Source organism: Alexandromys fortis, unplaced genomic scaffold, assembly GCF_014885135.2.
Source record: "Alexandromys fortis isolate MF-2015 unplaced genomic scaffold, M_Fortis_MF-2015_v1.1 scaffold_189, whole genome shotgun sequence".
NCBI lineage: Eukaryota > Metazoa > Chordata > Mammalia > Rodentia > Cricetidae > Alexandromys > Alexandromys fortis.
In genome coordinates, this window is record NW_026068081.1 from 1241423 (window position 1) to 1255577 (window position 14155).

Consider the following 14155-nt stretch of genomic DNA (forward strand, 5'->3'; position numbering starts at 1 on the left):
CAGAAATGCCATGTAGCCATGAAGAAAAAAAATGACACAACCTGATGCATATAGCAAGTCTGCGCATGAGAATATACAGGGCCAATGTAAGGGGGGAGGCCAAGACGGGAAACTAAGGAATGGTTTCAAGCAAGAACTGTGCAGTCTCAAATAGCTTCTGCTGTTGTGAAACTCCCACTTAGCTCCAATCTCCCTTCCTCCTGCCCCACTGTTTGCTCTGTAGTACTACCAGAAATCACAGCGATTACAGGTTCGTGTGAGCTACCCAGAAGCCTGCTGAGATTATAATAACTCTAGCTTCTGAGATGGGGGGGGGGGCTATCAGATATTCACACATTAGTGTGGATTAGTTCAACCAAGTCTCTTCAAAGAGCCAAGAGCTTTTGCCCTGAGGGACTGAAGCTGGCTGGACTAGAAGGAAAACTTCTGTGACCCTGGCAATATTAGGCAGGGTGCTATTTCCTGAATGTAAGCAGCACAAAGGGACTTTGGAAGGTAGTAGGAATCAAGGAAATGGGGCTCAGTGGATAAAGTTTCTTCCAGCCTTGAACCCTGATAACCTAGGTTCCATCTCTGGAAACTGACTCCTGGTTGTTGTCATTTGACCTCCACAAGTGTGCCATGGTACTCACACACGCCTACACAGATAAGCATATTTATACATTTAGAAATATACACGTATATACACACATGTGTAACAACAATTATAGAAAAAGAAGCCACGGATGTAGTATATCTGACAATTTAGAGGGAAGACAAGGATAGAAAGTGTGTTGTAGAACAGGGAAACCGGATGTTCAAAAGGTCATACAAAAACAACAAGGCTCATCTTCCTCCACAACTCTGGCTTCTGGTCCAAAGTCAAGCACTTCTTTCCTGATGTTGTTTCTATGTGGCTCTGAGTCTCGGGCTAGTACTGTCCAAGGGACACATTGACTACGCATGCAGATTAAGTATAGTAATTGTAGTTATTGCATCTGGCATACACACATTTCACCATCACAGATGTGATATGCAATGGTTAAAAAACTGATTTGCAAGTAAACTTTGAGAAAAATTCCAAAAAAAAAAATCTCTTGCAAAGATTGTGGATGGCCTCCTGTTTTCACAGAAGTTTTGCCTTTTCTTGAGTTTCAAATATTCAAATCTCGTTATTCTAAAGGTAACCAAATGCCCTTTTATAAACTCCCCCAGCACTCAGCACGCATGTGTAGCTGCTTCTCCTTATGTGTGCTCATTTCAGCATTCGAAACAAAGACTGTAAGCCAAGCACCTACAGGCAGAGGTCCTTCATTCAACGACTCAAGTGTTCAATAAGCATCTACTTTGTACCAGGGCCTTTGCTTAGGCTGCTACATCGACACAATAAATTCAGGCCCCCACTTTGAATGTGAGAATGGTCTAAGGGACATGAGATGTGAAGTAAATGCAGTAGTCTCTAGCTGGAATAAATGAGCAAACCACAGATAGCCTTAACTGTACTAGAGCAGGAAATCAGAGAACGCTTGACAGAGATGACAACAGACCTGAGTATTTATAAACACGCAAGAGCATGTAAAGCGTCAAGTCAGGGGGGAGCAGAGAGGGAGAACGATACAACACTAGTTAGGGCACAATTCCAACTGGGACCAAATCAGGTCAAAATAAGATAGCAGTACTGGAAGACAGTCAAAGAGATTTTTATGGAATAGAATATACAAGTCTAATTAGCAAATGTTTATCAGTTACTCTGTGCCAAAGAATATTAAGAAATGTTTCGCCTTCTTGATCACTGAATTTACTATATTTTTATAATGTAAATTTTGATAATATCCTTTCCAAAATACAAAACTAAGACAGAATAACAAAGCAATATGGCTGCTGTTACACAGTATATAAATACTGGACCTAGAATTCGGAACAAAGCAGTCTAGCTCCAAAAGTCATATATTCTTAAGTCCCTGATATATTATCTCCGTATGTGAGGGGATAAAGGAGAGGCCGAATCTAGATGACATTCAGTTTATTGACAAAGAAAAAGGTAGAGGTAGAAGGAGCTTCGAACAGAGACCGCAACAGTGCCTAAGTTAAGCCAAGGCTCTTCGACTTCAGTTTATTTTCTCTGTATCGTACTGCTAGCCAAACAGGTATCATATTATGAACCCACTTTGTCCTCTGTTCAAGAACTTGGCACATTTAGATTCTTGGAATTATTGGTAAGTCCGACTTTTCACCTTTCTTAGGATGAGAGCTCCAAAGGCAAAAACCATGCCTTTGTTCAATTTTGATGAGCTTAAACTAATGCTCAATATGTACTTATTAAAAATAAATTCCCTTGAGCACAGAAAACAGTGTTTCTTAGAGTTTCCATTTTCCAGTCATCTGTGACTCGTCCTCATTTGTCATCTCAGTGGAAACTTTATTGTTTACTTTTGTTTTTAAATCAATACTAAAACTGAACATTTATTTTAAAACAAAAATTCCTGTGATTGTGACAAGAAAATGAATATAATTTACCTTTGATAAAAACAATTCATCAAAAGAGATAGATGGCTCCTATAACAGGTAGTATTTGTGACCAACCTAATATCATCGCACACAGTACCACACACACCTCACTACTGATTAGGCATCATTGTTGATAGTTGTTTATTTTTGAGCTGACATTCATATGAAATAAAATTAATGACTTCTGTGAACACTTTAGAGGCATCTAGTGTTTTCAGAATGTTGTGGAGTCATTTCACCAAAATTGTTGCAAAATAAGTTTATTCCCCCAGATAAAATTTATATCCATGAAAGACTTGCTTCCCATCACCCCTTTTTACATTTTGGCTAGAGTGAATAGGGATGTCCTGCATATGAACATACACTGGTTTGAGCACGATTCTTCCATTCTTCCAGAGATATACCTATAAATGGTATTTCTCATTCATAAGGTAACACCACAATGACCATTAAAAGACTAAACCTCTCAGATAGGTTTTAGGTAGCCTTTTTTGTGTTTTTATATGTTTCAAAGAGGCACTGTCATTGAAAATTTTCACACCAAAATGTGTTTTTATATACATATGGCATGCAAAGAAAAAGATCATTCCCATTATGCATATAAAATAGAAATTTCAAATTATTTCATCGTATTTATGGAATACTTGTTTTGCATAAAATTTATTATTCTATAACAGCAGCAAATAATTTGAACACATACCTAATTTTGTCTCCATATACAATCAAATGATACATCACTAAGTTCATTAAAACCACTCCTTAATATTGCCATAACCCTCACTGCATAGATCTGTTTTTTAAATTCAGTTTTTATTTACTGAAACATGATGACTTCAAACAATAAAATAGAAAAAAAACACAGATCACCCACTTCACCATTATGTATATTATAAAGACTTCTTTGTTTCTTCTAATAAAGGAGGGTTTGAAGTATCCATGTAAACAATGCAGAAATGCATTCTTGAGCATGCCAGAGCATTGCACTGGTAATGCATAGGTCTGAAGGAGGTAGTGGTACCTGTCCTAGTCTTGATTTAAACAATATCATCCATTAAAGTGATAAGTGTGATACAGCATGTTTTTCTTCTTCCATCAATCATTAAAATAAATAGAGACTCTATTCAAATTGTGCTTTGTATATCCAGTACGAAACACAGCACCCTCTAGAAACCTCTGACCTAATAGGATCATATCCTCAGATATTGCACTGCCTCCCAAAAAGAAGCTTAAAACTTATCTTCAAACTAGCAATACTAACAATGCATGGATTCCCCCCCCCTCTGTCTCTCTCTCTCTCTCATACACACACACACACACACACACACACACACGGGGGGGGGCGCTAAAGAAAGTTTTCTGACAAATGTCTTTAACATCCTCTGAGAAAAGTTGAGTCTGGTGGGCACTGTATATAAACCAAGCTATAGGCAAAAACTACAGGAAGGACACACATTCATTTAAATTCATAATAATTTCCACTTAGGAGAATGCATCATCCTTTTATTCAACAGGACACTTTGGTTCAAATAATAATCACTACTTTAAATTGCATGCTCCATTTCTTTCTATATATAACCAAGCATGTCATCCTCTAGAATATTCTTCGTCTAATGGCAAGTATAATTTAATTCTTATGATATACAGACTATCATAAAAATCTTTGCATTTATTCTTCTTAAGTGAAATTTAAACCACTTTAGAATGCAAGTATCCATTAATATATACAAGTAGTATAAAACTGATAAGCTACATTAAAAGTTAAATTTTCTATGTGGAGATTGTATTGCCATTGATCCACACAACTTAAGTTTGTTCAAAAACAAACACAAATCTGTCCACAAACAAAATATTTTGAAAATTGTTCCAAGAGAATAAAATGATTATAAAATAAATATAAGGGTTAACAATGATAATACATGTAAAGTGCCTAGCAGAAGTCCCATGAACATCACAGCCATTTAGCAGATGACAGCTTAGGTCCTTCAAGATCAGGTGGCTCTCCATGTAACTAGACCATGGATCTTGAGGCCATAATTAAATTCTAATTATCAGGTTTACTTTAGTCTGATTTTCTCACCTATTTTAGCACCCAGTACATTCAACCCCATCTCATAATCCTATGCACTTTTAATAAGTTTTATTGGGTTATAAGCATCATTGAGTGTACAACAAGGCTTGTAAAATAAATGATAACTAAACCATTAAGCATATAAAATGGAAAACCATCTATGTAATAAATAAAATATCATCTTGCCTCTTTATAGCACCATATTAATTGCAGAGCACCTTTATATTTTGTGATTTCATTCATTTGTCATCTTTTATAGCCAACAAGGGAAGCTGAGACCCACGGAAGTCAAATGATAGTTTGCTATCAGCAAAGCTGTGACTAAGAACTTTATAAAAAAAAAAGGAAACCAAGTTTATAAAGACTAATAGAAACAGATTGAGAAGAATAAGAACACAGACATTCGTAGTAATAAAGGGGTAGCTAGGCATGGAGAGAAAGACAAGAGACAAAGATACAACACATAGAGCCCCAACACGAAGAAATGCTCATCTTTATGGGATTGTAAAGCATCGCCTTCAAGGAGACTTGAAATGTGTTGTTTTACCTTGTTCAACTACAAACACAATAAAAGTGACACTCGAATGGACAACAGAGACTTTAAATTGCCTTCACCTGTCTTAATCTAATTCCTGAAGGTTAAAAAGACTCCACAACATCAGAGAACTGGAATGGCATTAAAATGGAGTCATGAGAAACTGATTAGCAGTGCATAAACTGAATTCTAAGCTCAAGAATCATAGCTACCAGAAGCAACGAGCACCCCTAAGATCTAGATTAAATGACCAAGGAAGTGTTTTCCACACAGGACTGGAGAGGACAAACATCTGGCTCAATGAAGGGGACAGAAGTTTCTGTGTTGTTCATCCAGTAGATTTATCAAAGAATCCCAGAGATTTTATCATTTTTAACATTTGGAATGCCTAGACAATATCACTAGAAGTACTCTGCAATAAATCTGTTTCTGTGGACATGAGGAAACGCTACACACTACTGGATGGAGAAGATAAATACCACTGAAGATGTCCTTAAAAAAGCCTGCTGAGAAAAAGGAAAAGACACCAACAACCAAGCCACTCCTTCCTGACTTAACTTCCAAGTACCTCTACTGGCACAACTTTAGTGGCTAAGTGGTAAAGAAAAAGAACATTTAGCCAGGGAGTGGTTGTGCACACTTTTAATCCCAGCATTCGAAAAGCAGAGGCCTGCAAATATCTGTGAGTTCAAGGTCAGCCTGGTCTACAGAGTGACAGAGTGAGTTTCAGGACAGGCTTCAAAGCTACAGAGAAACCCTGTCTTGAAAATAAAAAAAAGGAACATTTAAAGGGGCCCAGTGCATTTCCTCAAAGCAAAACAATAAAAAGGTTAATTTGAAATTGAAAGAGCATAAGTAATTGATCCATAGTTTATACAGAAAAGCTAGATTGTTTTTAAGAAACAATCCAGCTATGTCAAACATTTGTTTTTACATAGTCTATTTTCTAGACATACTTGCTAGGCCTCACACCTCTATTGCTTGTATTCGATTACTCCATGCTATATAAATTGTTCATCAAAATGACATGTGCCATTGGGTTCCTCCTCATCAAAGTTGGTTTGTAAATAATAATTTATTTTATACTTGTGATAGGGGGATTATTCGCTTCATGTAATGGATAGGAACACCAACAACAAACACCAATGCTGGCTCACTTCAGTTTTTGACACAGCCCTTCCTCGACACAGATGAGCCTTCATGCAGGGCCTTAAGTCATCAAGAAGATGTTCCAGGCCAGAATCCATCCGTGTCAAAGAATCCTAACCATAGTTAGATATTATGGATGTTTTTAGGCTGCAAAATTATCTCCTGCTCCAGAAGTGCCCAAATACTGTAAGATCAAATAAATTTCATCTACTTAGATTAAAAATATATTTGTGGAAGTTTGTGATACTCAAAATTATGTCTAACAATGCACTTCCTTTCAACAAAGCAGAAAAGGGCATCTTTATTACAAAATGATTGTCATCATAGATGTTTCATGCATTAGAAATTTTCTTATATAAAATTTAAAGGAATAGCGGAAGCTTGTCCAAATGCTTCAATATAGTAGCCTTGTGCAAAAGGTCCATAAACATAAGAAAAGTCACAAAGCAAAACTCTAAATTTGAGTAGAGCAACTAACCACTGCTCCTTAATGGACTGATACAAAAATTAAATCAAATTTTATTTATAAGGCAATTAAATTAACAAGCTCTATCTGAACAGGATATTAGGAACCTGAAAATTAGAAAATTAATATGAAAATATAAATTTCACTAAAACTAAAATTTTGTGAGAATTTATTATTTAGGTAAGTTCCTTAAATTCTATTTCTCTACTGTCTGAGTATATCAGGAAGGCATCCTGGAATCAGGTTTAACTAGATAAAACAGTCTAGTTCTGTCACAGAAACAGGGTAGGGGAAGAAGTGACTACATAATATACCAGTTAAAAGAGCTGAACCCCATAGGAAAAATTGCGAAAAAAAATTGAAAACAAATAGACAACCAAACAAAAAACAAACCTGGGACTATTTCTAGAATCTAAACTAAATTATCTCATCTCGTGTCTTATGACTGCCAGCATCTAGTTTCTTAATTATAATGATGATTGATTGTAAGAAATGCATGAAAACCACCAAACAAATCATTAGCAACCAAATGACTGATCATCAGTACTCCAGTTTCTGTATTTATTGAGTACCTGCCCACTATTTATTGAGTACAAAACCCACTATAAACGACATAAAATGCATTTGGTAAGTCATCCATGCTCTGAAACAGTTCAATGAACAATTTCATAGGTATCAACAAGCTCAAATTACTTCAATGTGAAAATAAAAGCCATATAATAAATGCAGTCAACTATTCAGAAGCCAAGAGACTCTCCTGGACCATCTGGCTGATCAGAGAGCATCAAATTTGATGTGCATATTGAAAAATAGGTTGCATTCCGACAGAAACAAGAGGGCATCCTTGGTGGCATTGCCAAACTAGGAATTTCAAAATTATTCTGAGTAGGGTGTGACTAATCCGGTTGGCTATTGAGTGCTTTCAGACATAGCCTACATATTTCATAGTCCATTCCTGCATCTCCACTGCCATCCATTGTCATCTTTCACTTCCCGCTTTGACTGCAACAGTAGGCAGTTGATCTCACAAAATCTCCAACCCTCCTTCCCCAAACAACTTACACAAGATGTCAGTTCTCTTGTTGAAAGCTTCAGTAAGTAGTTTGTGGCATATTCATACCTATATAATACTACACAGTGCAACACAGCAATTGCTTCACACATCCTTAAACTTAACCTGGCTTCTGTCCACCTCTTCCACTCCTCTTTTTCCCTTGACAGCAAAAATCATTAACTTTTTCCCCTTATAGCTCCATGAATATGTTTCAGATTTGCATGCTCTCCTGAACAGCAGTGAAAGATGAGATTAAACAGCAGGCATTTTCCTAAACTTAAGAGAAAGCTACAGAATCTATACAATGATCTAGGGAGAATTTATATTTAACCAGCACTTTTAGTCTTGTAATTAGATCATGGCATACAACGTAAGTGCTCTGCCTTACTTCTGAGAATTTAAAAATCATGTTCACATAGGTCCTGTGAGTTGTAGCTGAGATTATTGCTAAATATTTATGCTTTGTGGCTATTTTGTGTGGAATGTTTTTCATTGAATCTTTGAAGGAGCCACTACTAATACAAATAAAAGGTATTGTTATTTTCAATTTTATTTATAAATTACTTTTCTAGTTGTTTATTGATTTTTTAAAAAATCTTGTATAACTTCGGGCTAAAGAGATGGCACAGTGGTTAAGAGCATTAGCTGTTCTTCCACAGGTCCCAAGTTCAATTCCCAGTACCCACAGGGTGGTGTAGTCCCACTAAATACAGTACCTTCTTCTAGTGTACAAATGTACATGCAGAAAACACGTGTATCCATAAATAAATAAATAAATCTTTAAAAAAAACTTATGTAATTTTTATAGATATATGAATATATCCACTTCTAAAATTTATTTGATCATTTATGGTATGCATTTAAGGTATACATCGTGGTGATTTAGTACATGTAGACATGGTGAAACAATTACTAATAGTCAAATAAATGAACATTTCTGGCACACTCCATATTTGTCATCTTTAGTGAAAGCTCCTAAAATCTCCTGGCAAATTTTCATCCAATACTGCCATATCAATTACTATGCTCAAGCTCCACTTCATATCTCCAGATCTTTGCAAATTACCTAAGTATAAATCTGTACCCCATGACCTACTTCATCCCAGTTTTTCCTGCTCCCTGCCCATAGTTTCTACTTTTCACCTCTGAGGCTGGTTGTTTTCTTTTTTTCCCCTTACATCCCATAGTGAGATTGACATTTGTCTCATTTCACTTAGCAAAATGTCTCCTGATTCATCCATATTGTGACAAATGGCTGTATCCCTTTTAAAAAGCCTGGACACGATTCCACTGTAATTTTGTATAGAATAAGTCATTTCTTCATTATATATTAAAGGTAGTTTTTCATCTCTTGGCTATAGTGAATGATGCTATAATGAATATGGGTGTAAAGATACTTCCCCTTCCTGCATTCCTATTTTTCTTAGATTTGGTCTTTTCATAGTGTCCCATATTTCCTGGATGTTTTGTGCCAGGATTTTTAAAGATTTAACATTTTCTTTAATTGAGGTATCCATTTCTTCTATCACTCTTCAATGTCCAAGAATCTCTCTTCCATCTCTTGTATTCCATTGGTCAGGCTTACCTTTGAGGTTCCTGTTCTAGCTCTTAAATTTTTCATTTCCAGCTTTTTCTCACTTTGGGTGTTCTTCACTGATCTGATTCCCACTTCCAGGTCTTAAACTATTTTACTCATTTCCTTCCACTCTTGTTTGTGTTTTCATAGAATTTTAAAGGGATTTATTAGTTTCCTCTTTAAGGGCCTCTATCATATCCATAAAGGCTATTTTAAGGTCCTTGTCTTGGGCTTCAGCTGTGTTGCAGTTCTCAGGGTCTGCTATGGAAGGGTTGTAGGACTCTAGTGGAAACATATTGTCCTGGGTGTGATTGATTGTATTTTTATGCTGGGGTAGGCACCTGGGTTTGAGAAGACCAAAATTCTAGGTGTTGGTATATGGTCTTATCTTTCTTGAGTGAGTGTTTTGTGGTTTCTGTTGCCCTCTCTGGTTCTTTGGAGAGTGTGGTGGCTCTGTGTTGCCTGGTAGGGAATTCTTTTGGGATCCTGATAGATGTAGTCAATGAGGGTTCCAAGTAAAATGTGTTTTTAAGTATTGAGTGCTCATACTTTGATGTGGGAGTGTCATATATCAATCTGTTGATTTCATTGGTTAAGCAATAAAGAAACTCCTTGGCCCTGATAGGTTAAAACATAGGTGGGAGGAGTAAACAGAATAGAATGCTGGGAGAAAGAGGAAGTGAGCTCAGACTCAACAGCTCTGCTCTCTGGAGCAGAGGCCATGCTTCGCTCTCCCAGACACACACGATGAAGCTCCAACGGCTAGAATCTTCCCGGTAAGTGCACCTTGGGGTGCTTACACACATTATTAGAAATGGGCTAGTCCAGGTGCGAGAATTAGCCTAGAAGAGGCTAGATAGAAATGGGCCAAGCAGTGCTTAAATGAATACAGTTTGTGTGTTGTTATTTCGGGGCATAAGCTACCAGGCGGCTGGGGTGCTGGGGACCCAGGCCCGCCGCTCGTATTGCAACAATACTTAGGAAAGGTGATGGACTAGAGGGGCCTTATGGAGCCCACAGCAAGCAGGAAAGCAACGTGTTTACCGGAATCTGCTCAGTCCCCTAGTAAGGGGGCAGAACATGAGAAGTTACAAGAGGTAGTGAGTTACAGAGCTGGGGGCGCAACTAAAGGATCCGATGTGGAGGAGAAGAGGGAGAGTGAAGAGCTGAAGTGTGCTACCTGTCTAGCTGGCATACTGCATCTTTGGCAGGCTTAGGTGGTAGGTTCCTAGGGAATACCTGCTGGATCTGAGCTCACAGGATGAACTGGTAGGAAGTTTGGAGCAGATCTGCGTGATCCACTGGAGCGGGAGGCTGCAGGGAGAGGAAGGCTGCAACAAGTGGTCTGCTACAGAGTTGGGGGGAGAGTGGCATATGGGATCTGGAGTGAGGAAGGAGCAGTGACGATCCACAGTGCCTGCTGGTTCCCACGAATGCATGCGGGAGCTGGAGGCTGTGATAAATGAAGTGGGTTCTCTAGAGTTTGTAATTAGGAATCTTTCTCGGATAGCTTAAGAAAATTTCTAAGAAAAACATATCCTTTCAAAGAATTCATGCTGACTTAATGTTCTGTGAAATTTATGTTTGAGGGGGCTGGAGAGATGACTCAGAAGGCCCCTTGCAGAGAATTGAGGAGTTCAATTCTTAGCACTCATGATGCCTTCCAACTTCCTGTACCTCTAGTCCTAAGGCACCCAACAGCCCGTTCTGGGCTCCAGAGATACTGCTCTCACAAGCACAGCACGTCCACTCCTGCTACATGTATACGTGGTCAGAAAGAAAAATAAAATCTTCAAAATTGAAAAAAAAATTGAGTGTGGAGTCCGGGAGGAGGTTTGGAGGGGAATATCTGTTTGATCCACTGAAAACAGGGGAAGAGGATAGAAGGCTGCAGTAGGTGGTCTGCTACAGGGCTGGGGAGGAAACTGGGGGGATTGATTTGGAGGAGGGAAGGAAAAGGTGAAGATCTGCACTTAACCTACCTGCTTCTTTGGCGGGAGTCTTCTCTGTCTTTTCACCAAAGATGACCACAAATTATTTTTATAATTTTACTGATTTCTGCGTTATTAAGCAAATATATCTTACAGTCTCCCAGTACAGATTCGTACCACACCCTACCAAAGATGTTGAGAGTTCACAACCTGATACATCAGCATCCTTTAAATGATTACTTAATGGGATTGTTATGTAAAACCCATTATATACTATACATCAAATAGCCATGACTTTATATATGTTCCACTTCTGTTTTAACCATTCCCATTTCTTGTCTTACAATTCAACTGTATTTTAAAATACCTCAGAATTCAGAATCACAAATTCATTATGACTCACTTAATGATGGGGATATGTTCTGCTAAATAAATCATTAGGTACGTTTATCACTGTATACAAAGCATATAGTCATCCACACATTTACACAAACTTAGATGGCAGACATTGTAAAAATATTCCACCTGAGGTTAATGTCACTGTAACACAGTATATTATTTATAGCAAACATTTTTATATGAATAGGATCACAATCTAAAATAATATTAGAAGTATAGTATAATGAACACACAATCCAGTAACTTAGTCATTTATTATCATTATTAATTATTATATCCTCCACACAACTAACAGGTGAACTTGTATACAACATGCAGAAAAATAGGTTCGTTTCTATCACTACCTTCACAAATACACAGCTAATGAACTGTCCTGTGTTGCTAGGGTAACTACATAGGGTTTTTCACCTCCATTATAAACTTACAGGACTCCAGTTGTATATGCATCTATTATTAATGGAAACGATGTCCCCTGTATGGCTGTGCCACATTTTAATAACTAAAGTCCCACACTAAAATTTCAATAATACTAGCACTTCCATACCACTTACTATTTACCAAGCCTGCTGCCAACTGTGCCCTCCCTCTTTCCCCTCACACACATTACAAGCACACACATACCATACTACAGCATGCAGTGGAGGCATTACTGGTCCCACTTCACAGAGGATGAAATTGAAGTTTAGAACAGATAAGAACATTCCGCAAGACTCCTACCATGCAAATAACCAGAACACAGAGAACTCTGTGGGACATGCTATTTCCAAAGCTTCACCCAAACTCTGTAATCAAACTACTAAGAAGGAAAAATGTTCTTTTACACATGCATAAACAAGTCTATTTTTCTTTAAACCATTAATTTAAATTCTTAATCTGCCTTGGAGCGCTCTAATGGCTCACAGTAACTCCGTGGAAAGTGTATAACTGGATTTTTAGTGACAGAAATATCTGTATAATCACAGGGAAGTACTATTTAAAAAATGCTATTGGGACTTTTACTATGAAGCTATGATTGTATTTATGATTGTATTTATTCACAGATAATGCTTTTAAAACTAAAATTTGAAATCATAATCTCCAGTGACTGTACGCCAGCTGTTCACACTTTATATCCAGTATGTTTTCTAGGCATGCTCTCTTTATCATTAGCTCAGAACACAGTGTCAGCAACACTCCTTATGTATCTCATCACTTAGCTATTCTTGTATTTACTTATTTAAAAAGTAATTCCTATTTTTAAGCTAGGCAGTGAATAAATATTTATTACCTTCTATGTTAAGCATATAAAATAGAGAAATCATACAACTTATAAAGTAAATTGTTTCCATAAATACCGGTTGCGGAGTATCGCAGCAACTAATTCTCCTCTGTGTAGAATATCCATCACCTCTCAGAGCTGAACAGACCTATTCAGGAAGAAAAAAAAGCCAAAATTCACAACAGTGCTATTTTTAAAATTTAGGAAAGTTTTATAATATAAATCCATGTTTCTAGTGTCCATAATAAAACCTGTGGAAATTATGAAATTGAATCATATTACAAAGTTCAATAGTCACAATATATTGAAAACCCAATGGCGAATCATTAAATAGTTACTGAAAATAGCATTGATAATTCCACGTGAAGTCATTAGCTGATGGAGGAAAGTCATTGGCTAATAAAGAAACTGCCTTGGCCCATTTTATAGGTTAGAACATAGGTGGGTGGAGTAAACAGAACAGAATGCTGGGAGGAAGAGGAAGTGAGCTCAAACTCAATAGCTCTGCTCTCTGGGACAGACACGATGAAGCAAGCCACCAGGTCAGACATGCTGAATCTTTCCCGGTAAGACTGGTGCTACACAGATTATTAGAGATGGGTTGATCTGAATATGAGAATTAGACAGTAAGGGCTAGAGCTAATGGGCCAAGCAGTGTTTAAAAGAATACAGTTTGTGTGTTATTTCGGGGCATAAGCTAGCCAGGTGGCCAGGAGCCAGGCTGTGGGAAGAGGCCCACAGCTCCTACTACAATTAGCGAGCAAGTGTCTATAGACAGTCAATGCATATAGAGGATTTGAAAATACATATAAACAGATTCAGTAGGCTTGAAAAGTGTGTGGGAAGTTAGGTTAGATGAAAGAAATGAAAAGCAAAGGGTTGGGGCAAATATTCACTATACAAAGACAGCATCAATTCCCATGGTGATGTGGACACTCAAAGTTTGAGAAGCCCATAAAGCTTTTTTTTTTACAGGGGTTTGCACAAAATACAGGCCAGAAATTTAGAACATCTTAAATCTTAGGGATTAAACACTAGGTAGCAATTTTGTTTATCTTGAAATGAATGAAATTGGTTTCATGGTTATCTTGTTTTAGTAAACTGAATTACACCTACATCTGTTTCTTTGTAATAATGTCAATTAAAAGATAGATATTATATACAATGCTACATAATTTATATATTAACATATATAAATATAACGTTATACACATATTAATTAATATATAATA

The 14155-nt window shown here is 37.2% G+C and overlaps 1 protein-coding gene across 5 annotated transcripts in view; it reads right to left on the bottom strand.

Moving 5' to 3' along the window:
* Positions 1–14155, bottom strand: part of Klhl13 (kelch like family member 13) — a 163027-nt gene that overhangs the window by 77256 nt on the left and 71616 nt on the right. For all 5 annotated transcript variants that reach the window (XM_050121937.1, XM_050121933.1, XM_050121934.1 and 2 more), the window contains one exon: positions 13000–13071. In XM_050121937.1, coding sequence (XP_049977894.1) covers positions 13000–13049 — 50 coding nt within the window. In that variant the 5' untranslated portion in view covers positions 13050–13071. The remainder of the gene's footprint in view (positions 1–12999; positions 13072–14155) is intronic.